The sequence below is a fragment of the Podarcis vaucheri genome (genome assembly GCF_965113315.1).
Source record: "Podarcis vaucheri genome assembly, chromosome: 4".
NCBI lineage: Eukaryota > Metazoa > Chordata > Lepidosauria > Squamata > Lacertidae > Podarcis > Podarcis vaucheri.
Window position 1 is genome coordinate 33,445,437 of NC_138762.1, and position 24,395 is coordinate 33,469,831.

The 24,395-nt window shown below is 41.7% G+C and overlaps 1 protein-coding gene across 1 annotated transcript in view; it reads left to right on the forward strand.

Moving 5' to 3' along the window:
- Positions 1-744: 744 nt before the first annotated feature.
- The window catches only part of LSAMP (limbic system associated membrane protein), a gene marked incomplete at its 5' end in the record, with an annotated part of 349,538 nt that continues 325,887 nt past the window's right edge, over positions 745-24,395 (forward strand). Inside the window, one exon of the mRNA XM_082221195.1 lies at positions 745-866. Within this exon, the coding sequence (XP_082077321.1) occupies positions 745-866 (122 nt within the window). The remainder of the gene's footprint in view (positions 867-24,395) is intronic.

Consider the following 24,395-nt stretch of genomic DNA (forward strand, 5'->3'; position numbering starts at 1 on the left):
GGCCGCGGGTGAGGTTGAACTTTGCCTAGATTGACAGCTGACTGGAATAGGATAGAAGTGAGGAAAAGGCTGAAGGAAAGAGGTGTGCTGATAAATAGGCTTCAAGGCATCTCCTCAAAATGTGGTGATGTTAATGACAGAGAAAGAGATACAGGTAAGGAGAGAGAGATTTGGACACAGTTGCGGGTGGCACCATTGACCGGAATAATAGTGGCTGCTGTACTTCATGGTCCCGGGGTTTAGTGTTGGAAGCCTGGACTGCCAAATTCAGGGTAGAGGTGTATTGTTGGAGGTACCAAGCTTACGATAAGAATACTGGGATGGTGAGAAAGCACAAGAGGCTGGAGATGTACTGACAGGAGTATAGACAGAGACAGCATTGCGGGACACCTTCTAAGAACCAGACCTTTTAAAGCTTGCCCTGCCATTAGTGAAAGTGAAGTAAAGTTTTCTGTATGTGGAATTGGGGAGGACATTTTGTCTCTTATGTCAAGCATCAAAGCATCTTGGGCTGGCCTTGAGTCCTCTGCAGGGGGTCGACTGTCAAGAGTCTCCTGGCCCTTGATTCTCCCCACTGCTGTTCCCTGCTCATTTGCCACTTGCTTATTCAGCCATCCTTTCTCTCTGGCCCAGGGAAGGTGGAGAATGTTGACAAGAAGGAGAAGCAGCAGTAGTTGCTTCCTGCTTGCTCACTCATGCACTCACCAGGAAGTGAGCAGGCAACAGCAGTGAGGAGGAGAAGCAATGGCAGCACCTGGTGACAATGGAAGCAAGGAGGAGGGGGCCTCTGGAGAGTGTCTTATCCAAGGACCCTTCAGAACTCAAGAGCAGTCAATGAGTGCAGAAGATGTCTTAGAGAAAGGAAGGTACTTTCCCACCAAAGGCATGCATTACTTTCACTAGATGAAACCATGGATTGCTCTTCTGGATAGCTCAGTTGGTTAGATTGTGGTGCTGAAAACACTATGGTCACTGGTTCGATCCCCGTATGAGACAGCTGCATATTCTTGTATTGCGGGCAGTTGGACTAAATGATCCTCAGAGTCCCTCCCAACTCTGCAATTCTATGATTCTAAGGGTCATGGCTTAGTAGTGGAGCATTTGCTTTGCATACATAAGATTCCAGATTCAATCCCTGGCATCTCCAGCTACAGCAGGGAGAGAAATTCTGTCTGAAACCTTGAAGAGTTGTTGCCAGTCAAGGTAGGCAATACTGAGCTATAGATGGACCAATGATCTCACTCAGAATAAGGTAGCTTCCTATGTTTCTGTGTTCCAGAGGTGCAACCTGCATTTGTCCTGCAACTTGATCCCTAAAAGAAGAATAAGCTGGCAAAGTAGAGCACAGGCCAATAACCTAGCCAGATGTTCAGTAAATATTATGTTCCATGGACAGTTTCATTTATTTAAAGCATTTCTTGCCTGATTTTCATTCTAAACGCAATTCCAAAGTTGGTTACAATGAAAAGAGATAAAACCAGGTATAATGCAATACATTAAACAAAAGAGAGAATTACAGCCAATTTCCTCTACCCCTACATTTTCAGTTGCAAGCTCCCTGTTATTTTTTCCTATATTTATACCCTAATCAAAACCAGTTTATCAATTCAACTAGGTGAAAAGCTATTGCAAAAATAAATATAAATAAACTAAAAGCATGGTGGACTATTGTGCTTCAAAATGCAGACCAGGACTTGCATATTTGAAAAATTTTCCACATTAAAAACTACTCCCTGTGCAACATTTCTTGGCCTGTTGCAGCACCTAGGGAGGCCACCCACAAAAGGTGAAAAGGTGAAAGCATTCCAAGCAAGGCAGTGGTGGTCACACAGTGTAAACCTGCTATCAAATTATTGTGTTATGGCTCTACAGTGTGCAGATCATTGAGACTGGGAAACAGATGGTGATTCTGTCAGCCCTGCACATCCTTGGCACATGTGTGGATTTGAAGAGTTACAATATGGTGGAAGAGGCAGATGCAAGTTTGTTAGGATATAAAATCAAATGCAATTTCCTAATGAACTCGGCAACCACCACTTCCCTTAAATCTGTTCAAAACTGTTTCCATTTAATAGCTCCCCAATTACTGATCAGGAAATCAAGCCAAGAGGAGCCTTAAAATGCTGTGGGCAAATGCTCTGTTTTGGATATGAAGACACAGATGGCAGCCCTGGGAGACTCCTTTCAGAAAGCACCTTAAAGCCCAGGGGGAAATTGTCCATTTGCCAAGGATTTCTATAAATCATTAAATGTGTGCCTCAAACAAATCTGGCCCATTTCATTCTTTCATGTCAACATCAGATTTTCTAAGCTTTCCTACCTTTGTAAGTTTCATAATGGATAGAGAAATAGAGAGAATAATTAATGGATGAATTCCATGATGCACTGAGCTGTGCTAATTATTCTGACCTCAAAATTAAGTTGAGTCTACAACACATTTCCCACCACCATCCTTGTTTTTCTAAGCAGGTGTGCCCATGACAAGTGTAAACAGTTTTATGTTAGGTACTGACAGCCTGTACTTGTTTCGGTTAGGGGTGTCAGTGGTCAAAGTTTTATTCAACACAAAATCATGGAAACAGATCAGATTAGCCAGTAGATTCAAGAAACGAAGGATGTGAAAAGAGAAGAGAAAGAGATACTGGTGATTCTACTCTACCTCAAGCCTGGAAGCACTCAACAAAACTCCAAACCCTTTAATACTACCAAAGAAAGAGTTTTACCCTCAAGTCCTCAACCTGGTGGTCTCCAGAGTATCGTGATTACGATTCCCATCAACCCCTTCCTCCACGAGGCACAAGGTGGAATGGGTCTTCACCACCACCATTTCATCTTCACATGCATCCTGCCAGGGAGGTTAGACAACAGACAGTGACTGACCCACCTCAAAGTCTCAGAAGGGATTTTAATCTGGGTCTCCCTAGTCTTAATCCAACGCTCTAACCACCATACAACTCTGGGTGGCTCCATATTCATGAAACTACAGCAGGGAGGAAAACTACTCTGCTATCCTGTTACCTTTCCTCACTGTATTCCCAGTTTTAGTGACTGGTACAAGCAGTACTGCAAAAGCATATATATAGCTAAAGAGCACACCAAGATCTGAAAGCAGGCAACCCAGGTGACTGCTTCTCACAACCTAGAACTCTTAAAATAATAGGAGTGGTCAAAAAATTAATCAGTTTATCCCATCAATATTATATTATATTCTCATTTCAATTAGAAATAATAGTAGTTTCAAAAAGGCTGCATACACTGCATATATGAATATCCATTTCATGGTGGAACTGCTCCCCTGTATAACCAATTTAATAAATCCTAATGACAGAAATACACTGTCAGCTCCCTTGCTGGAGAATCTACTTACTATGCAAACAGGCTCAGTAAATGTTATGCATGATCCATGAAATGTTGAACTCTGCATTGACATACATGACCAACTACAAAGGTGTAGCAATAAAAGGTTACCTGGGCTTTCAGTGCACTGGTCCCGGGATGATGTTCTGTCAGCAAAGAAAGAGCATTAGGACTGAAATAAAAACCTGCGCAAGTTTCGAATGCGATGACATTTGAATGCTGGTGGCATATATTTACATCAAAATTAATTCTTGGGTGAAAATTGTCAAAATCCAGATTGAGGTAAAAAGTCTCTTAATTGAACTCTGAATGCCAAGAGTTTCAAGGGATGATAATCATTGGGTAATTGCATGTGAAAGCATCATAAAGGTAATTGGCAGCATGTGCTTATCAGTCTTCTGGTCGTTTGGTAATTCAGAGGTTCATGAAATGGCATTGCCCAGACTACAGTTGTAACTCCATTCCTACAAACATGCGACTCTTAATTTCTGCTCCTCTGTGCTTACTTTTGCTTAATGATGTGTATATGTCTTACAAAATTTGTTTCATCTTCAACCCAAAAATACATATCACCACCATGGCCCAAGTTGTTTATACAGTTCCTTCTGTTCTTACGCACTACAACAGCTTGCAGTTCACTCAGAGATTAGCATTTGGGGGCTGGGGGGGGATAAACCTGTGATTACTTTGCTTTCAGACTTTCAAGAGCATATGCTATAACTTGTCCCAAATGATCCTTTGTGAATCAGAACTCAAGAGAGCGTTTCACTGATTCTTCAGGGACACAGCCACAATATAGAAATTGTGAAGGAGATTTCATAATTACAGAAAACACAAAAGCTAGTTTTCTATTATGGGAAACACAAATAAAACCAGAAGGGCCTTCCAAACACTCCTTGTCCTTGCTTTGTGTGACACCTATCATAGAGTCAGAAGGGACCCTGAGGGTCATCTAGTCCAACCCCCCTGCAATGCAGGATTTGTTTTTGTTTTTCCCTTTGTGGGGCTTCAGCCCATGACCCTGAGATTAAGAGCCACATGGTCCACCAACTGAGCTATCCTATTACAGAGGTTTCACATTTTCTGAAGAAGCCTAAAGTGACCTGGTAATACTGCCCTCATTCGCTTTTATAAAGTACAGTGGTACCTTGGGTTAAGAACTTAATTCATTCTGGAGGTCCATTCTTAACCTGAAACTGTACTTAACCTGAGGTACCACTTTAGCTAATGGGGCCTCCTGCTGCTGGCACACAATTTCTGTTCTCATCCTGAAGCAAAGTTCTTAACCCAAGGTACTATTTCTGGGTTAGCGGAGTCTGTAACCTGAAGCATCTGTAACCTGAAGCGTCTGTAACCTGAGGTACCACTGTAACTTTTCCATTGTACACTTTGCACAGGTATTTCAACCTGAACAGAAAAGGAGGCAGAAAAGAAAGCTAGGTCATGCACATGTGTAAGTCAGATGACTGTTAACTACATATAAATTCATGGTGAAATATACACAACTATGTGGGAGGCACAACTGGTCACTGGTCACTGTAGTGACTGACTGGGGATATTTAGACACAACCTTCCTTCTCCATGCCATTGATTTATTACCCATCCTTTGCCCAAATGGCAGGCAACAACAATTTAAAACTTAACATTAGAAACACTTTTAAACAAATAATAGTCACATAAATAGGGTGAGCCTTAAAAATATGCATCTCAGGTGGCAAAGGCCAGGGCATAGAGGTGTGTCTTTAGCATTTGCTGCAAACTGAAATGTGAAGGTGCACCTCTGTGGGGAGGAAGTTTTACAACTTGGGGGCTGTCACAGAGAATGCCCTTTCCCAGGCCACCTCCACCCCAAATTTCTGAGGGAGCATTATCAGATTTACTGACTGGATGCTGTCCCAGCATTTAGTTGCAAGTGCCCGAGAGTTTCTTTACAACTGCCCACCTGAAGAGCAATTCCCCTGAGCATAGCACGTTTGCTGTATGATAAAACTGTTGTAATGTGAGAATCACACAGGTTCACCAGTGGATTCCAGTAGCAAGGTTGTCAGGTGGAGACTCAGCAAAAGCTCATGTCAGAGGAGAAGCATATATCACTAGGCAGCTTTAGCAAAACTAGAGTTATAATACTGTTTTTCCTTCTGGGTACCTTCACAGTGGACAGATGTAGATGAATTGGAGGGAATTCAGAGAACAGCAACAAGGATGATTAAAGGGCTCAAGGGATTGACTTATTAGGGAAGAAGATTAAAGGAACTAAATATGTCTAGGTTGGCTAAATGGTAACTTAAGACGGGACATGAATTATAACTACCTAGATGTGTTTGAAGGATGTAATCAGCAAGGAAAGAGAGATTTTCCAGGGTGGTTCAAAGGAGAAGACATAGCATCTTAGAGAAGCATTTAGCCTGAGCATTAGACAAAAGTGTGATGGAAAAAACTCCATGAGAAAAATGATGCAATTTTGTTGACTATATTTTAATACCTGTACATATTAGTTATGCTTAGGCAAAATATGTGATCATTTGTATATTCAGAGTTACAAGCAGGTCCAACTTTGTATCTGAACTTGCATGGCAAGTGCTGACAAAAACTAGAGCCAAAATTAGGATCACTGTGAAACAACAGAGAGATAGCAGCATCCCTGGGGGAAACCAAATGCACAGAATTTCCCAATGAGGACTGAACATGCTCACAAGTTTTGGAATGTTAGGAAAGTTCTTCCTCTTTGCATGTAGATTTTACTCATGAGCAGAATGCCTGAATAGTCTGAACATCTTGCAGCAATGTGCTTTGGGTGCACAACTGTACAATGGTTACAGTTAAGCAATTGCTGATACAGTTTTTAGGATTTGATTTGGTTTCCATCTGGATGTTTTAGTGATTGGAGTTCTTCAATGCCATTGCCTTCTTCAGAATGGGCCAGTAGACTTGGGCAGCGGAAACACACCTTTGGGCATTAAATTTGGTATTGCTTTAGCTCAGACATGTTGTTGATCTGTGCTGAAGAAAACAGGGATGACAGGAACGTGTCCACAATCAGAAAACCTGCAGAGATGGAGCTATCACTGCAGATAGCATTAGCTGAAGGGTAAGAAGAAGCCACACCAAGGGGCAACAGTTGTATGAAAGGGATGGGAACAGTCAGATTGCTGAGCCTTAGGAGGAAAGCAGAAGTGATTATGAGGCTTTTTGTGTTTTAATATTTTGTTGGAAGCCACCCTGAGTGGCTGGGGCGACCCAGTCAAATGAGAGGCATATAAATAATAAAATAATTATAATTTGGCTAGGCTACAGGGCAAATTATCCAAGCTACCCCTGGAGCAGGTAAGAACAAGCACAACAACATGAAGGCTGTATCAGGAAGTTTTTAATGTTTGACATTTTATTATGTTGTTCTATTTGTTGGAAGCCCCCAGAGTGGCTGGGGAAACCCAGCCAGATGTGTGTGGTATAGATATCATCATCATCCAAAAGGTACTGCGGTGCCAGGTGTGAGGCAGGGCCTGTTTTTATCCCATGGGGGTGGACTTGGGTAGAGTCCTCTGTGGACCCAGTCAGGCCCATCCTCCAGAGTGAGCCCAGAGTGAGTCATTGGCCCAATCTGGCAGGCAGGCTGAATTCAAAACTATCTTACCAGAGGGAGACCCAGGAGCATCTTCCTGTGGTTGCAATTCCCCGGCTGTTGTGGCTGTGAGCTAGCTCTGTCCTGCAAAGCTGCCCACTGCTAAGGTAAGCGGTATTCTGGGATGGGCTGATCTGAACATAACATTTTGCTGCTGCTGCTGCTGTTATTATTATTACTGTTATTACTACATCAGCACGAATACCTTCATGCTAATTTCTTCTTCAGAGTAGCATGCACAGGATTGTGTTTCAAATGGACAAAATCCAAGGACCAAACTCCTTTATGCATCCCACTGATTTCACTGAGAAAGGCTTAAAGTATGTGTTTAAATGCAACAAGCTGTGCTTTGCTGTTGCTGGGTCATGAACAAATAATTAGACTTTAAAAGATGTTGGTACCTATTGGAAGTGTATTTATTAAATATTATTCTTACTGTTGTTAGCGCTAAAATACTAGGTCTTACCTAGTATTAGGCTGCTGCAGTTAATATTGCTAGTGTAATCTTCAGAACTAAATAAACCACTGATTGCCCTGCTAGATCTGTTCTGCTATCCTCCTTAGCATGGCAGTGCAGTAGAGTGGAGATGAAGCTTCAGGAGAGAGCTTCTATTAAGCAATCGATTCCCATGAGCAATTCTCATTAGTGTTTCTTCCTCCCATAAAGAACAATGATCTAGAGCAACTTCCTCCAGGTATCCTGCTAATAAATGTATGATAACCTATGTAGTTTCATCTTGCTAATAGGATAAGCAGTCTTTGATTAAGGAGTGCTGTACTTTCATCCTTTCTTTCCCCGCTTGTAGGATAGTCATTAACAACAGATGCGGGGGTACAATCAATATTCTGGAAATTCGTGGAGCAAGTCCACAAATTACTTTGAGCCACTTTTTTCATTTAGGTGAGTGGTCGCCATGCATAAGCAGCATGATGTGTGAGAGTGAGCAGCTCACAGTTCTCAGTCATACTAACTTCCATTCTCTTTGAAGTTCAAAACTATAACTAAGAGAGGAGATCGCAAAACTGTCATGGCTGGTATCTGTGAAGTATAGGCTCATGTTACAGTGTCACACTCATCAAATGGGTAAGGCAATGGTCAGAGGAAAAGAGAGGAATTTACCCACATTGCGTCTCATTGGTTTGGCCAACACACACATGAATCCAAATGGAGGCTCGCCAACGATGTTATGGTAACACTGTGGAGTGATGGAGCAGACTGTTGGGATTGCCATTTCTTCTCTGGTTAGTGAGGGTGTTAGGTATTGAGCAAGAGCATTCAGTGGTAGTGTAGCAGAACTGGGGGGGAATGGACTAAGTGGACATGTTGCCTGGGTCTGATGTCCTCAAACAAATCTGGGAACCAGGTTGGAAAATGGAATTCACCTAATAACAGGGATGGACAAATCTGCCAGTTTCTCATTTGTCTAACCTTAAATTCAGTTCACCACATATCTGCATCAGTTTGTGATTATTTTTAAAAGCACTAACAAAATTTTATCAGCACTTTAGTGTGTTTTTCTTCTAACATACATGTTTTTACATGCAGTTTTGTGTATATACATATTTTTGCAAGCAATATGCATTTTTGTATGTCATTTTCCCCAATACAGTATATGGATTTCAATGCACATTTTCTTGCAATATATGTATTTGGTGTGGATGTGTAGAATTGCATTGCAATATTCAGGAAAGTGCAAATTTCCAAGGATAGCTGCACACATTGTTTTTGGAAGTAGTGAGTTAGATTAAAATGTGAACAAAACTGAATTTCTTCCACAGCCTTCCCTATTATGGAATAAGGTGTTTAGCTAAATAACCCAAACTAATTTTGTGAGCTTAGTGACACCTACCAGTCCATTTTTGTGAAGTCTTTTGTAAACACCTGTAGATGCTTAGTTTCAGTAAGCAGTATATAATCATTGCTAATTTCCCCTCTAGGTGTAAGTTTTTCCAGTCTGTTGATGTTCAGTCTTGTCTCTGACACCAATGCCTTTGTCTTCGCTTGTTTTTTTCCTTCTTGCCCCATTTCATAAGCACAAATATACTATCTATTTTGTCCAAAGTTTTGGTAATTTTCCAGTGAACCAGTATGACCCTTAAGTGTGACATCTGAAGTTATTTCTCTTTCGCATGAAAGCTGTTTCATCTTACGCAGACTAGGAGTTGCATTTTCAGCATCTAACTAGCATGTTAGCTTACATTTATCTTCCATTTTAGGTGTGGATCTTTCCTCACAGAAAAGCAATATACAACTGGTGGCACAGCTATTTTCAAAATGGCTGAAATATACATACTCTACTAGGAAGATAGTCCATACATTTTAAATACAGGGAAACTGCTATGTTCCAGTTATGTGGAAGAAGGCTGGGTCCAATTTGAACCAACTTGTACAAATGTTCAATTACTTATGCTACACCCATTGTGCATGTGTACAAAGATAGTTTTGAGAAATTACTGGGGTTGTGTGGGGGGGAGAGCGGATTTTGCTAAATGTTTTATAATGTGCCAAGGAACCTTTATCAAACATTTAATCCCAAACCTGGCTTTGAAGCAGGGAGGCATACAATTCTGTAATTAATTTTTTTACCTTCTTTTGCTAATCGCTGATAAAAAGCTTAATTCTATTACAACTCGACTTGACAAATTGCACTGCTCAACAGAAGCATTTAGAAATTAATTACGCATTTTATTGCATTAGATCGGATAAACAGGGGAGTGCCGAGTGAGCAGGCTGAACCAGCAAATGGCCCAGTGCAACCATTTTTGGAGGGTGACCATTTATTTACACATATACCACATTTGCAATTTCTACGGCTGGAGATTGCTGACACAGCTGGGGGTTTTGTTTGCTGGTTGGTTTGTTCTGTTCTTTTTCCTGATTGGAAACATTTCATGTAGGAGAGTTTAATTTTATAAGGGTGGATTGCAAAGCTACAGTGAAAACTAAGCTAAGCACAAATTTGTATGCCAAGCAGCCCTCATGAGGGATAACCAAGCTGTATTTGTGTGTGAAAGAGAAACTAATTAGGGTGTGGACTACATACATCACTTTTTGTATGCAAGCACCCATTCCTGAGAACAAACTGCACTTGAGCAGCACAATTTATGAATTGAATGCATGTGAATAAATTGCATGTTTTCACAGCAAAATACACAAGAGAAGTAGTTTGTAATCAGTTTCTGTTGTTATAAATGTGACCTATCAGTAAAGGTATTCTTTGGTTCAGAATGTTTCAGAGTTCGATCTGTGATGCTATTATTCTTTTCCCCCCTTTTCCTTATTTTTCCATTCTTCATTCTTTCTCTAAATCGCAGTGACATTTATGGTTCATGTGCTGGAAAGATAGCCAGGTTTTATTTAGAGATTTATTCACTTTTTCTTAGATTATAGTTTAGTGTATTTCTTTTTATCTGGTTTTTTTCAGTTATAGAATGAGTTTATTTCCTTTATGTAAAGGAAATTGTAAATATTAATTTATTTGGTTATGGTCAAACACTTAATAAAATTTCTGATGACACAAGTTGTGTGGCCTGGTAAGGTTTGGGTTTGTGTACTTGTATGTGAATTTATACATGTGTGCTGCATTCATAGCCTTCACTGTTTACATGTATTTTATACTCTGGAATATCTTCTGAAGTACAAAATATTCTGGATTAGGTGTCATATCTACATTGCTTAGTGTTCCACCTGAAAAATAAGCAGGGCGTGTGTAAGACAAATGTGTAAAAAATAAATATACCAGGGTTTCACATATACTCATCGGAGCCTTCGAGTAAAGAAGATAAATATATATGGAGGTTGTGGGTTATATTGTAGGCTAGAAAGCTTGTACTGAGATAGCTGTTTGCAATGGAGAGTGGAAGTAATTGTTTTGCCTTCCTCTTCTAAAGTTTTATATCCATGAGTCAAAGCCTATTGATTCACCATGTTTAGGGGTTTCTGGTGCTTTTATTAGGCCACTGATGAAGACTTTGTGTTTAAACACATTGAGCTCATATTGAAATGTAGTGTCGGGGTTTCTACTTATTAAAGATTTACTATTTGAGTGTTATATGATAATTAATTTATTACGAGAGAAAAAAATCTGAATTTTTTAGCACATATTTCCCCTTAATTCTGTTTTCCTTTGTAAAGTGTTATTGTTAAGGATCACTTGTGCCTTGATTGTTTGACTATCACCTCAGAAACAAACAGAGGAGTGGTGGCAGCATACCCCACATTTAAATAATGTGTTGAGACTCAGTTTTCCCTGACTCTTGGCCATTGTACTGTAAATGGACACAATGAGATGGTCCGAGCTTAAGCAAAGGACAGAGAAAAGGACAGGCATCACTGAAACCTGGTGGGATAAGTCCCACGATTGGAATGTAATAATGGAGGGATACAATCTATTTCAGAGAAACAGACCAGACAAGAAAGGAGGAGGAGTGGCGTTATATGTCAGGGGTGTGTATACCTGTGAAGAGATCCAAGATTTAGAACCTCAAAGCCAAAGTGAGAGCATTTGGGTCAAAATTAAGGGAGAGAAGAATAACAGAGACCTCATTGTGGGAGTTTACTATAGATCCCCAAGCCAAACGGAGGACATAGATGATGCCTTCCTGGAACAGATGGCCAAGCATGCAAAAGGAAGGGAGATAGTAGTAATGGGGGACTTCAATTACCCGGATATTTGTTGGACGTCAAACTCAGCCAAGAGCATAAGGTCAAACAGATTCCTCACTGGCCTTGCAGACAACTTCATTGTCCAGAAAGTGGGAGAAGCAACAAGAGGAACAGCCATTTTAGACCTGGTCCTAACCAATGTTGATGACCTGGTTAGTGGGGTAGATGTGGAAGGATCATTAGGCGCGAGTGATCATGCTCTTCTGAAGTTTACTATACAGCGGACAGTAGCAGCCAAGCATACTAGGACTCAATTTCTTGACTTTAAGAAAGCCGACTTCATAAAACTTAGGGAAGTGCTGGGTGAGATCCCATGGACAGCAATACTAAAAGGAAAGGGAGTTCATGATGGCTGGGAGTTTGTTAAGACGGAGATAGTAAAAGCACAACGTCAGGCAATACCAATGAGACGAAAACATGGAAGGTGCCTAAAGAAACCAGGGTGGCTATCTAAAGAACTTTTAACTGAATTAAGATTAAAAAAGGATGTGTACAAAAAATGGAAAAGGGGGGAAACCACCAAAGAGGAATTCAAACAAATAGCCAGCACGTGTAGACACAAAGTCAGAAAAGCTAAAGCACAGAATGAACTCAGGCTTGCTAGAGAGGTTAAAAGCAACAAAAAAGGCTTTTATGGGTATGTTCGTAGCAAAAGGAAGAACAAAGAAACAGTGGGGTCACTCAGAGGAGAAGATGGTGAAATGCAAACAGGGGACACAGAAAGGGCTGAACTCCTCAATGCCTTCTTTGCCTCAGTCTTCTCCGATAAAGAAGACAATGCCCGACCTGAAGAATTTGAAGCAAATGATTCAGCAAAGGAAACACAGCCCAGAATAACTAAGGAGATAGTACAAAAATATTTGGCTAGATTAGATGTATTCAAGTCTCCAGGGCCAGATGAACTGCATCCAAGAGTATTAAAAGAACTGGCAGATGTGATCTCAGAACCACTGGCAGTCATCTTTGAGAATTCCTGGAGAACAGGCGAAGTCCCGGCAGACTGGAGGAGGGCAAATGTTGTCCCTATTTTCAAAAAGGGGAAAAGAGAGGACCCAAATAATTACCGCCCAGTCAGTCTGACATCAATAGCAGGGAGGATTCTGGAGCAGATCATTAAGCAAACAGTCTGTGAGCACCTAGAAAGGAATGCTGTGATCACCAATAGTCAGCATGGATTTCTGAAAAATAAGTCATGTCAGACTAACCTGATCTCGTTTTTTGACAGAATTACAAGCCTGGTAGATGAAGGGAACGCAGTGGATGTAGCCTACCTTGATTTCAGCAAAGCATTTGACAAGGTGCCCCATGATATTCTTGTAAAGAAGCTGGTAAAATGCGGTCTTGACTATGCTACCACTCAGTGGATTTGTAACTGCCTGACTGACCGAACCCAAAGGGTGCTCATCAATGGTTCCTCTTCATCCTGGAGAAGAGTGACTAGTGGGGTGCCACAGGGTTCTGTCTTGGGCCCGGTCTTATTCAACATCTTTATCAACGACTTGGATGATGGACTCAAGGGCATCCTGATCAAATTTGCAGATGACACCAAACTGGGAGGGGTGGCTAACACCCCAGAGGACAGGATCACACTTCAAAACGACCTTGACAGATTAGAGAACTGGGCAAAAACAAACAAGATGAATTTTAACAGGGAGAAATGTAAAGTATTGCACTTGGGCAAAAAAAATGAGAGGCACAAATACAAGATGGGTGACACCTGGCTTGAGAGCAGTACATGTGAAAAGGATCTAGGAGTCTTGGTTGACCACAAACTTGACATGAGCCAACAGTGTGACGCGGCAGCTAAAAAAGCCAATGCAATTCTGGGCTGCATCAATAGGAGTATAGCATCTAGATCAAGGGAAGTAATAGTGCCACTGTATTCTGCTCTGGTCAGACCACACCTGGAGTACTGTGTCCAGTTCTGGGCACCACAATTCAAGAAGGACACTGACAAACTGGAACGTGTCCAGAGGAGGGCAACCAAAATGCTCAAAGGCCTGGAAACGATGCCTTATGAGGAACGGCTAAGGGAGCTGGGCATGTTTAGCTTGGAGAAGCGGAGGTTAAGGGGTGATATGATAGCCATGTTCAAATATATAAAAGGATGTCACATAGAGGAGGGAGAAAGGTTGTTTTCTGCTGCTCCAGAGAAGCGGACACGGAGCAATGGAGCCAAACTACAAGAAAGAAGATTCCACCTAAACATTCGGAAGAACTTCCTGACAGTAAGAGCTGTTCGACAGTGGAATTTGCTGCCAAGGAGTGTGGTGGAGTCTCCTACTTTGGAGGTCTTTAAGCAGAGGCTTGACAACCATATGTCAGGAGTGCTCTGATGGTGTTTCCTGCTTGGCAGGGGGTTGGACTCGATGGCCCTTGTGGTCTCTTCCAACTCTATGATTCTATGATTCTATGATTCTATGAAAACTCTAGAGAATCAGACTCACTTGCAAGTAGCAGCAGAAAGCTATATAAATCATAGCTGACTAGAATGCCCCTTTCAAAAACATTGTCCTCTATATCCCTCTGTGCTTGAAGTAAGTGTGGATTAATTCCACACCAGGAAATAAAGGAATCTAGTGTTTGCTGATACCCTTCTGATATTTAATAAGGTAGAAACTTGAAAGATGATTGTTCACTGAATCCTCTGAGGGTAGGGCAAGAAGCAAGAAGTATTAGAAAACACCTCATTTTATTGTGCTTCACTTTATTTCACTTCACAGATATTGCTCCTTACAAGGGTAGTTGCAGCGGCAGGCAGGTAGGCCACTTCCAGGGAAAGGAAGGACCTCACCACTGCTGCCCCACTTCTGGCCACATAAGTGGAGTTAGCTAGGATTGGAGCCAGGTTTTTCTTCTCCCACCCCTGCAGGCAGGGAGGCCTGGTATAATATAATAAAATACAGTATTGTGTGAGCATAATTTTTATATGCACTAGGAAACCAAAACAAAAGTTGTGTGACTCATTTTATTGCAATATTTGCTCTATTGCGGTGGTCTAGAAATGAACCCACAATATTTCTGAGGTATGCCTGTAGATGAAACAATTTAAGAACAATTGATCTATGGAGTAAGCTATTCAAGGTGAATATATAGTCTCATTCCATGAGGTTTTCAAAAAAATGGGACTGATTCACACATATATGCACTTCACTTGGCTTCTCTATCCTTGATGTTTTGAGGTACACTTGATGGCTGCCAGCTTAATGTGTGAACAGTTGGCATTGAAAGGCATTTGTTTTGGATGAAGTAAAAGCTATAGCTCAGAGGGTCCAGTCACACATTAAAATCATCACTTGCTCCTTTCACGCATCTTCAAAACACATTCACCAAATGTAAAGTGGGAGGGAGATAGGATTGTGCATGCTCAACCTGCCTCTGACCTCCGTATATTTAGCAGAAGGTGTGAACAGAGCTCTGTGAACATACTTTGTGTGTGTGTGTGTGTGTGTGTGAGAGAGAGAGAGAGAGAGAGAGAGAGAGAGAGAGAGAGATTGGGGCTCCTGATCATGAATGGTTCCTGACTACACATACATTTCTATAATGACAGCATGTTTGTCTATAATGATGCATGCATACAGCTCCATGCACACTATTCATGGGATAGAAGAACAGAAGAAAAGACCTGGTGGATCAAACCAATTTAGGTCAGCATTCAGTTCTCATGGTGGCCATCCAGAGGCCTATGGCAACCATTTGGAGATCAAGGACAAGCCAGCTGCTATAATTCTGCCCTTCCCCTCCATGCATTAAAAGAACATGTTTCAATAGTGTGGAAAGTCACCAAATAATGAAGATATCAGATGAAGGTCACAGGCCTGCAGTAGTAAACCTGTGCTTCATCAGATGTTCTTAACCTCTAACTCCCATCAGCTTCAGCCACCATGGCCAATGGGGGCAGTGGGAGTTGTAATCCAACAGTGTTTGAAGGGCCACAGATTCCCTATCCGTGCCATAGAGGGATTTGACAGGAATGCTTTAGGCATAGGACTATGTCTCAGGTTGGTGTGGGTGATCAGTTGGTTCCTTTTCCAGTCCATGGTCCTCTAACAAGGAACAGAAAATACAATATACAGATGGAATAGAATAGCATAGTTATTACAGAAACAGCTATTGGAGTCATCTTAGAAGTCATTGCACTAGGGGAAATAGCAAATGAGAAAGCCGCACTTGTAAATGTGGTTGAAGATATACCATAATAAAAGCCCTGAAGAATACTGTGCGGCTCTGGCCCCCTGATTCGAAACATATTATCTAGAAATAAATCCCATTGATTTCTTACAGAGGCTTAGCACATTTTGTGATTCTGGTAGTAATTTGCTTAAAGCCTCAGTTCCTGCTGTCATTCGATTATTTATTATCACTATCTGTGTGTTTTTAGAAAAGAAAAAGTGAGAGTCCATTTTAGCTCTCATGTAAAGGATAGAATCAAAGGACTGTGTAATCATAAAGTTATGGAGGGGGTCTTGTAAACTATGTAGGGAGTTCACCCCCCTCCTCTTTGCAGGAAATCCAAAGCTAAGGCTTCAAGACCTTGAGCCAAAAAAAGGCCCCAACTCTCCAGGTCATTGGTTCCATGGTCAAACTGCTCTTGACATTAAGAGGGTTCTCCAAGTGTTCAGCTGAAAATTACCCTTCTAGTCCTGAGCTCAGGAGCAGCAGTGAACAAGTGCTTGATTCAGGAACCATCTCCCAGCTAGCCATGGTTCCCAAATCACTCTTGAACCTGGATGCTGCTGCTGCCGCCAAACAGAAAAAGTAGATATCCAGTTCTGATCCTTCCATGGTCTTCCTTAAAAGCACTGAGATCAAAAGGAAAAAGGAGACCCCCTGGTAAGTCATTCCCCCAGACTGTTTCAGTGGGAAAGATAGGGAAGCAGAGTTCATTCAATCAACTTTGCCAAAAGACCAGTGCTATCAGGCACCCCCTACCTCTGAACTATGCCATCTTATAAGAACAACTGCTTAAGAACTGTCCCCTCTTCTCTCCCTGTCCCTTTTCCGTTGCGTATTGTGTTTTTTTCAGATGGTAAGCCTGCGGGCAGGGACTGCCTTGTTTTTATTGATCGCATTTAAGGCACTCTGGGATCCCTTTACACTGAAGAAAGGGGTACAACATGCTTTAAACATACATACATACATACATACATACATAACTGTATTGCCCTTCATGCATTTGAAGAGCACTATTATGCCTTTCCTTTATTCTAAACATGCATAGTTTCTTCAACCTTTCATCCTTTTCCACCCTTTGAACCTTGGATGAAGAGTGATATAGAAATAATAATAATAATAATAATAATAATAATAATAATAATAACAGCAACAACAACAACCACCACCACCACCACCTGAATAATTGCCTGAATGCAGACATTTACATTTGTTTGCTGAATTTCATTTTGTTAGTTAAATCAGGGCACTGGAAACTGCCTTATACTGAGTCAGACAAGAGCTCGCTATTGACTACACTGACTGCCTGTAGTTCTCCACAATTTCAGACTAGGTGTCTTTCCCAGTTACCTGAAGATGCCAAGGACAGACTATGGGACCACCTGTATGCAAGGCAGATGCTCTACCACTCTACCAATGAGTTATAGCCCTTCTTCCTAAAGTAAATAGCACCATCAGAAGAGGGATTTATTTTCCTTAGGACCACAGCAGGCAGGTAAAGGGTTAAACACCCCCTCCATGCCTGCTCTGATCCCATTATTTACACACACACACACACGAGAGAGAGAGAGAGAGAGAGAGAGAGAGAGAGAGAGAGAGAGCGAGCACACTGATGCCATTTACATTTTAATGCAAAGCCGCATTTGATGTCACGTGACTTTTTGGTTCTCAGTTCTTAGTTTCTATTCTACACCTGCTCACAAAGTTACCATTCATGTCTTTTTCAAAAACAGAAATAAAATCCTGCTGAATCCATACCAGAGAGGAGTAGAGAGATCAGGTCCATCTATCTCCATGCAGGAGTATGGGAGGAAATGAATCTCAAGAGATAAAAAGGAAGTGAATAATCATCTCCAAACTGGGCAGAGCTACCTTGGCTTCCCAAGGAGCGGTCAAGAAAAATGTCCTCAGAAGTGCAATCAGCTACTGTCCTTCCTGCATGCTTCCTTTGCTATGCTCTGATGTGGTTGTCACATTCTCTCTTTGTCCACAATCCTCCACCACTTACCACTAGCCGGTGGTCATGATATTGTGCACATAAATAATCAAATTGCTCTGAGTTTCCTTGGTATCTTAAACAAAAAAATGTTAGCATTATCCAGGAGACTCAGGGCATTGTGACAAATGTAAACTGACATGGGTCTCCTGTACACAACCATTCTTGACAGGATTTATTTTAAAAAAAACACCAGAGGTATGCCATCAGTATTTTAAAGTTCTGTGGAGAGATTATAAATAACCAACTGTAATAAGAATTAGCAAATCTCTTAAGGAGATGCATGGGAAGCCTTAATATCCCTGGAAATAGAACCTTATTTGTAAACTAATAGTACTGGCTCTATACCCAATAAGTAAGGGTGTTTATGGTACAATCACAAGTGCCAAACTCCAGGAACTCTATGTAATGTCTAAATGAGTCTGTACTTGTACATCTGTGGCCACACTTGGTGAGACACAGCAGCCAACGGGAGATTGATTGTGGGTAGCCTCATTCACTCCCACCCCTAGAATGTGCCTAATTGGGATTAGCCTGTTGCCTATATAGAGTCACAGTAGGAGTTTTGGGGGTTATATTTCACAATTGACAACTGGGAGTGCCTTTCCCTCTGCCTACAGTGTTTCTTGGGAGAAACTGCAGCAATTTGCCTGATTCAGCAAACTAATGAACTTGGCACAGCTGTCCGCTTCAGTGAGAGAGTTAAACAGATACTCTTGTGGTGAGCATCCCTGATGCACCTTAGTGATAAAGGGATGGTTATCCAACCAAACTCTCACAGCTGACCAGGGCTAGGGGCTACCTTTGGGCCCTGAAGGTCTCATCACATCTAAAGCTGTCCAGTCATGGTGGGATGGAGTGGTCAGGGGCCTCCTAAACACATGGTGAGCAGGTGAGGACAAGCATAAATCAGACAAAAGGCTGATCTGGTGCATGGAGCCAAGGTGCTATAGCCCATGGCAGGGAAACAGGGCAAAGGGTAAGCTCCTAGCTTTCACCTGATCTTCACAAGCGTTGTTAGTCTTTGTTGCTAACATGGTTGGCTTTGTTGCAGAATTTTAAAATTTACTTGAGTAGTTGCTCATTTATCCCAATCAGTGTATTCACCACCACCCCAGTTTGGTATTTGTTAGAGTGGTTGGACTGGAACCACCAGACCCAAGTTCAAATCTCCACTGGGTGACAAAGCTTGCTGGATGACCTTGGACCATTAACTGTCTCTCAGCCTAATCTTGACTGTACAAGGTTATAAGGATAAAATAGAGACAGGGAAGGACTATGTATGCTGGCTTCAGCTCCTTGGAGGAAAGGTGGCATATCAGTGTAGTAAATAAAGTAAAAATAAATAAATTCCTGGTGCTAGTAGTGAAATGTATCTTATACCTTTTGTAGGGTTTACAACCAGTAAAGAATGAGAAGAAATCACCAATTCTGTTTCATTACACAAATATCTGGTTGCAGTAGTGATATAACTTTAAGATGAGACTTCCCTGAGACTGTGTGGTTATTTTAGTATGATTCATCATTGCTATAGCACATGGGTAGGCAAACTAAGGCCTGGGGGCTGGATCCGGCCCAATCGCCTTCTAAATCCGGCCCGCGGACGGTCCGGGAATCAGTGTGTTTTTACATGAGTGGAATGTGTGCTTTTATTTAAAATGCATCTCTGGGTTATTTGTGGGGCATAGGAATTCATTCATTCCCCCACCCCAAAAAATATATATAGTCCAACCCCTCCCCCCCCCAAGGTCTGAGGGACAGTGGACTGGCCCCCTGCTGAAAAAGTTTGCTGACCCCTGCATATAGCACATTTCAAGCAGTAAAATACAATATTATTCCTTGTGTCATTTCAACCTACCACAACTCTTATTAGGTATTTTTGGCAGCATAAATTAGGCGATGGGATTAATTAGCAAATTTGCCAAAGCCAAGGGCATCATACCTGAGTGAGCATTTGAATCTGGATCTCCTAGGAATATCTGCTTCTAACAAGATCACCAAGGTCTAAATCCATATATCCCCCCTCAAAATATGTCATCCTGTTTCCAATGGTAATGAGTTTGTTGCCTCCGCTCTCCTCTCAGACCTAGAGATAGGTAGACAAACAGTTTTGCAACACAATTGTATCCAGCATTTATGCTTATGCAGCCGTCAAACACATTGAAACGCTGGATGGATTTCTTTTCTCCTTTCCAACATTTGGCGTTTAAGCCTCTAAGCTTGATGGAGCGTGGCAGCGTCTGATGGCAAATATAAAAATAACAAGCGAAAAATTTCCATCCTTACACTGCAAGTCTCAGCAAAACACCCCCTGTCTTGCTGGCACTGGTTGTATGAGTTATTGAAAGTGGGTGCTTATACTTTTATATCACATTTTTTCCTGCATGCTGAACATATACAAACACTCCCATTCAATTACTTTCTTCTTCTACAAGACATTAAAAAAAAGCCAACAGCAATAGAAATATGCATACTGTACATACCAAAGGCAGTGTACCACAAAATATTAGCATCTTTGGCACTTTATCTTTCACCTATGGCTGTGATGAGAACATCATTTATGTTCTGGCATTGTGATTACAGTTGGTCAAGGCTTAGAATTTTTCTATTTATTCCGTTTCAATCCGCATCAGTTCATAGCCCCTTGATTTTGGGGTTTAAGCCTTGGATTTCAAGCAGAAAATCCCTGAAAGTGAACAATAGCTGTATCTTTTGGAAAGCAGAACTAAACAACAACAGGATTGTTGTCTATAATCCTAGTTTGCCAATCCTGGTTTGCAGGGAATGTACAATCGATAGTTTCTCAGTTTGGATCTTACTGCAACTTATGATTTGCAAACAAACAGGAGGTAACCAAGTGGAATGCCCAAGGGGAAAGGCCAAGACTCAGCCAAATAACACTGAGCATCGTTTGAAGCCAATGCACATTAGCTTTGGAAAACAAAACGAAAACACCAATATTATCACTTTCTGCCTCCTTGTGATGCTCATGATGCTCACCTCAACTTGTGTTGACATTGCTACTTCTGAGCCTTTATTTTAGCATTTAGGATTTATGAGTTTTGCTACTGCTCTTCATCCAAGGGGCATCAGATGTGTGGTATTACTAATATTGGTGGGAGTAGCGTCATTCCTGTAGAACTAGTTTGGGACACTATTCCCCGCCTTCTTCTGCCCCATTTTTGACCTTACGTTGAATCTATGGGAAGGATTTTTTTTAATCCTTCCATTTTATTCCCATTGACTGAACTGCCATATTAACAAAGGGTACATTAACATTTTTGGGGTGGAGGGGATGCTCTTTTTCAGTGTGTACCTATGCACCTCGGCGTCAATCTGTCAACATTGTTGCAATATATGCTTCTTCCCATAAAGAAGGCTGATCGCCGAAGAATTGATGCTTTTGAATTATGGTGCTGGAGGAGACAAACCTATCTTAAGGAAATCAGCCCTGAGTGCTAACTGGAAGGACAGATCGTGAAGCTGAGGGTCCAATACTTTGGCCACCTCATGAGAAGAGAAAACTCCCTGGAAAAGACCCTGATGTTGGGAAAGATTGAGGGCACAAGGAGAAGGGGACGACAGAGGACAAGATGGTTGGACAGTGTTCTCAAAGATACAAACATGAGTTTGACCAAACTGCGGGAGGCAGTGGAAGACAGGAGTGCCTGGCGTGCTCTGGTCCATGGGGTCACGAAGAGTCGAACACGACTAAATGACTAAACAACAAAAAACAACATGCTACTTCCTTGAATGGTTGCAGGGTGCAGGCTGAACTTCTTGAAAAGGAGAATTTCAGTTCCATACTGCATTCTGCAAAGAGTTCACCTTGCACATCTTGGCTAGGATTGGGGGTTTCTCCATTAGGAACAGCTGGAGCTGGAATCAGAGCTGGAATGAGAATGGACAGTGGTGTTGCATGAAGAAAAGGCAGTCTCACAGTGTGCCCCCCCCCCCAGTGCTTCCCTCAGTTGACTCAGATTGGTAGGAAGTACCCCTAGAACACTGTGGGTTGGGAGGAGAGGAGAGGGGAGATATTTTTGTTTGGCAAGGAGAAAGCTTGACCTGATAGAAAAGTCAACTTCCTCCCTTTAGTTTAATTTTTGTAAGCTGCATCAAGACATATGGTGAAAAGCTGGATATATATTTCTAATATATATTCTATACATATAGAATTAAGCCTCCTTTGGTCACTGGCTCTGCTGTTAGGGCAGTGATCACTTGCAGTGTCCAACTCAATAAGCAGCCGAGTGTACTCAACTAGGATGTTGAGTGTACTGCTGTTGGCCCTCCCTTTCCCCATTGCTCTATTGCTAGCTGACTGGCACTAAAGCCTCAAATTTCATTTACTTGTTACACTCTCGGTAGCAACATCAGCTACTCTTACTGAGGAATCCATTTCTCTTAAAATAGCTTTTTCTCTCATTCTGTCTCTTTTTGGTAAAATTGTATGTGTTTTCCTAAAAGGGGGGGGGGGAGTTGCTCTAACTATTCTCAGTAGTGCCAGTACTGTAAAAACATCCTTTCCTTTCCCCCCACCCCCACCCCAGAAACAAATTTTGATTGCTGCATAAAATTGTAAACTACCACAATTTGCCCAGTTAGTATTTGCATGAGTCAAATGCCCCCCCCCTCTCTCATGATTGGATGGCTTTGTATCTGTCCAATCGTTGAATTCTCTAGATTGCAGCCATTACTGCAGCATTTATAACTGGTGTTTTGTTAAACATTTAATGATGCAAATTGTTACAGCTCTACATATACTGGAAATGCTGCAATAAAAGACCAGTTGCAATAGGCCTGGGAGTTACAGCTGAAGAACTCCCCCCCCCCCGTCACCACACACAAAAAAGACCCAATTTCTCTCCAAATACGTCAGTGGCACATTTGAAATACTGGGATCCATTTTTGGGATTATGAGTTGTTAAACAACTGGCCACTTTTCCATTTTGGTTGAAACTCTGCAAATCAAGCCCCAATAGCTAGTGAATCTAGATGTTCATTTGGGTTTCAAGATTTTACATATTCAACTGAGCTCTGAAGTGATTTAAAAAAACAACAACACCTCCCTTTAATGTTAACACTCAAGTTGATTCCAAGGGAAGAGGCTTCCAATTGGAGACTGATGAAAGGGGATGGTGATTACCTTTTCTTTATAGAGAAACAAATTGGAGGGTAGATTATTATGTGCCTATCTCTTTAAATTTCATTTTCCCCCGAGGTGTGCTGTTTATAGCCCACCATGCACTCTCTCCCAATTTCATGGAAGAATAACATAATTCCAACAGCTGGTCAGAATTTTCAAGTCTACAGCTTCATCTGTATTGGAAATTCTCCCACAGCCTTTACTGCTGGAAATGGGAACTCTACTAAGATCCGGACTTCCAACATAGCACACAACCTGCTTGTTTCATATTCCATACTACTAGATCAGAGAGAGAGAGAGAGAGAGAGAGAGAGAGAGAGAGAGAGAGAGAGCTTGGTAAGAAGGGCTTAGCATGCAAGGCTCAGATGCAAATGTTGTGTTTCTTTATTTGCTTTGTGTTCCTTTCCATTTTTGTCTCTTCCCTCTTCACTCCATTTTCCTTTCTCCTCTTTCTCTCCTCCCACCTCATTCGTCCCATTGAGGCCCTCTAGGGACAAACCTTTGAAGAACAAACTGGGAAGGGGCTGCAGCCTCAAAAATGTCATGCCTCATAACCATTACCACATTCTCTGTACCGTGCCTCCACAGCCCGAGGCAGTAATGCTTCCTAATAATGTGTTATCTTCAGTACAAATGAGGCATAATCACTGTGTTGTATTTCCATAATGTGCGGAGAGGACCACACCCCTAATGCTCTGTTGTTGTTGCTGTTGTTGTTGTTGTTGTTGTTGTACAATGTATATCTCAACAGTGCATCCAGGCTCCTGTTTACATCAGAACTCTTACCTCAGTCTGGTTCTGGAGGGCTGTTTTTTGCTATTTATTTTGTCGTACCATTTATTTATTTATTTACTTACTTGGATTTATATTTTACTTGTGTAGAAGTGATTGGGTGAGCATTTTACTACAGGGTCAGATTGTCACTGGTCACTTTCTGCAGTGGTGTGCTGAGCAATCAGTCCCAGTTGAGCCTTTAGTACAAGCCTGACACAATCACTTTACTATTCTATAAAGAAGGGGCAGGGGTGGTGGTCTACAATTAAATAAATAAAGTAATTGTGAGAATCAGCCTGTGGGTGGCCATTAGCCCCTCCCCTCTTCCTCTGTAGAGTGTATATGGTTGTGTCTCTGCACTGTGAATGCCTTGTACACATTGTGGGCATTTGCCATTTTGTGGGATGCACAAAGGGTTTATTTACTAGGGCGCATTGTGCGCACACTTGCCTGTGTGCCTTGTCTGCATTTGGGTGGTGTGCATTCTTCCTTTGCTTGTGTGAGAATCATGTGCAGGCGCAGCATGTCTAAGTATAGGGCTTGTTAATCCTGTTTACTGCCAGCAGCAAGAGGGTCAGGGAGGCGCTTAACAAGAGCTGACACATGAAGAAATAAGGCTTTTGTCTGTGTTGTACATTAAACAATTCATGAGGTTCGAGGT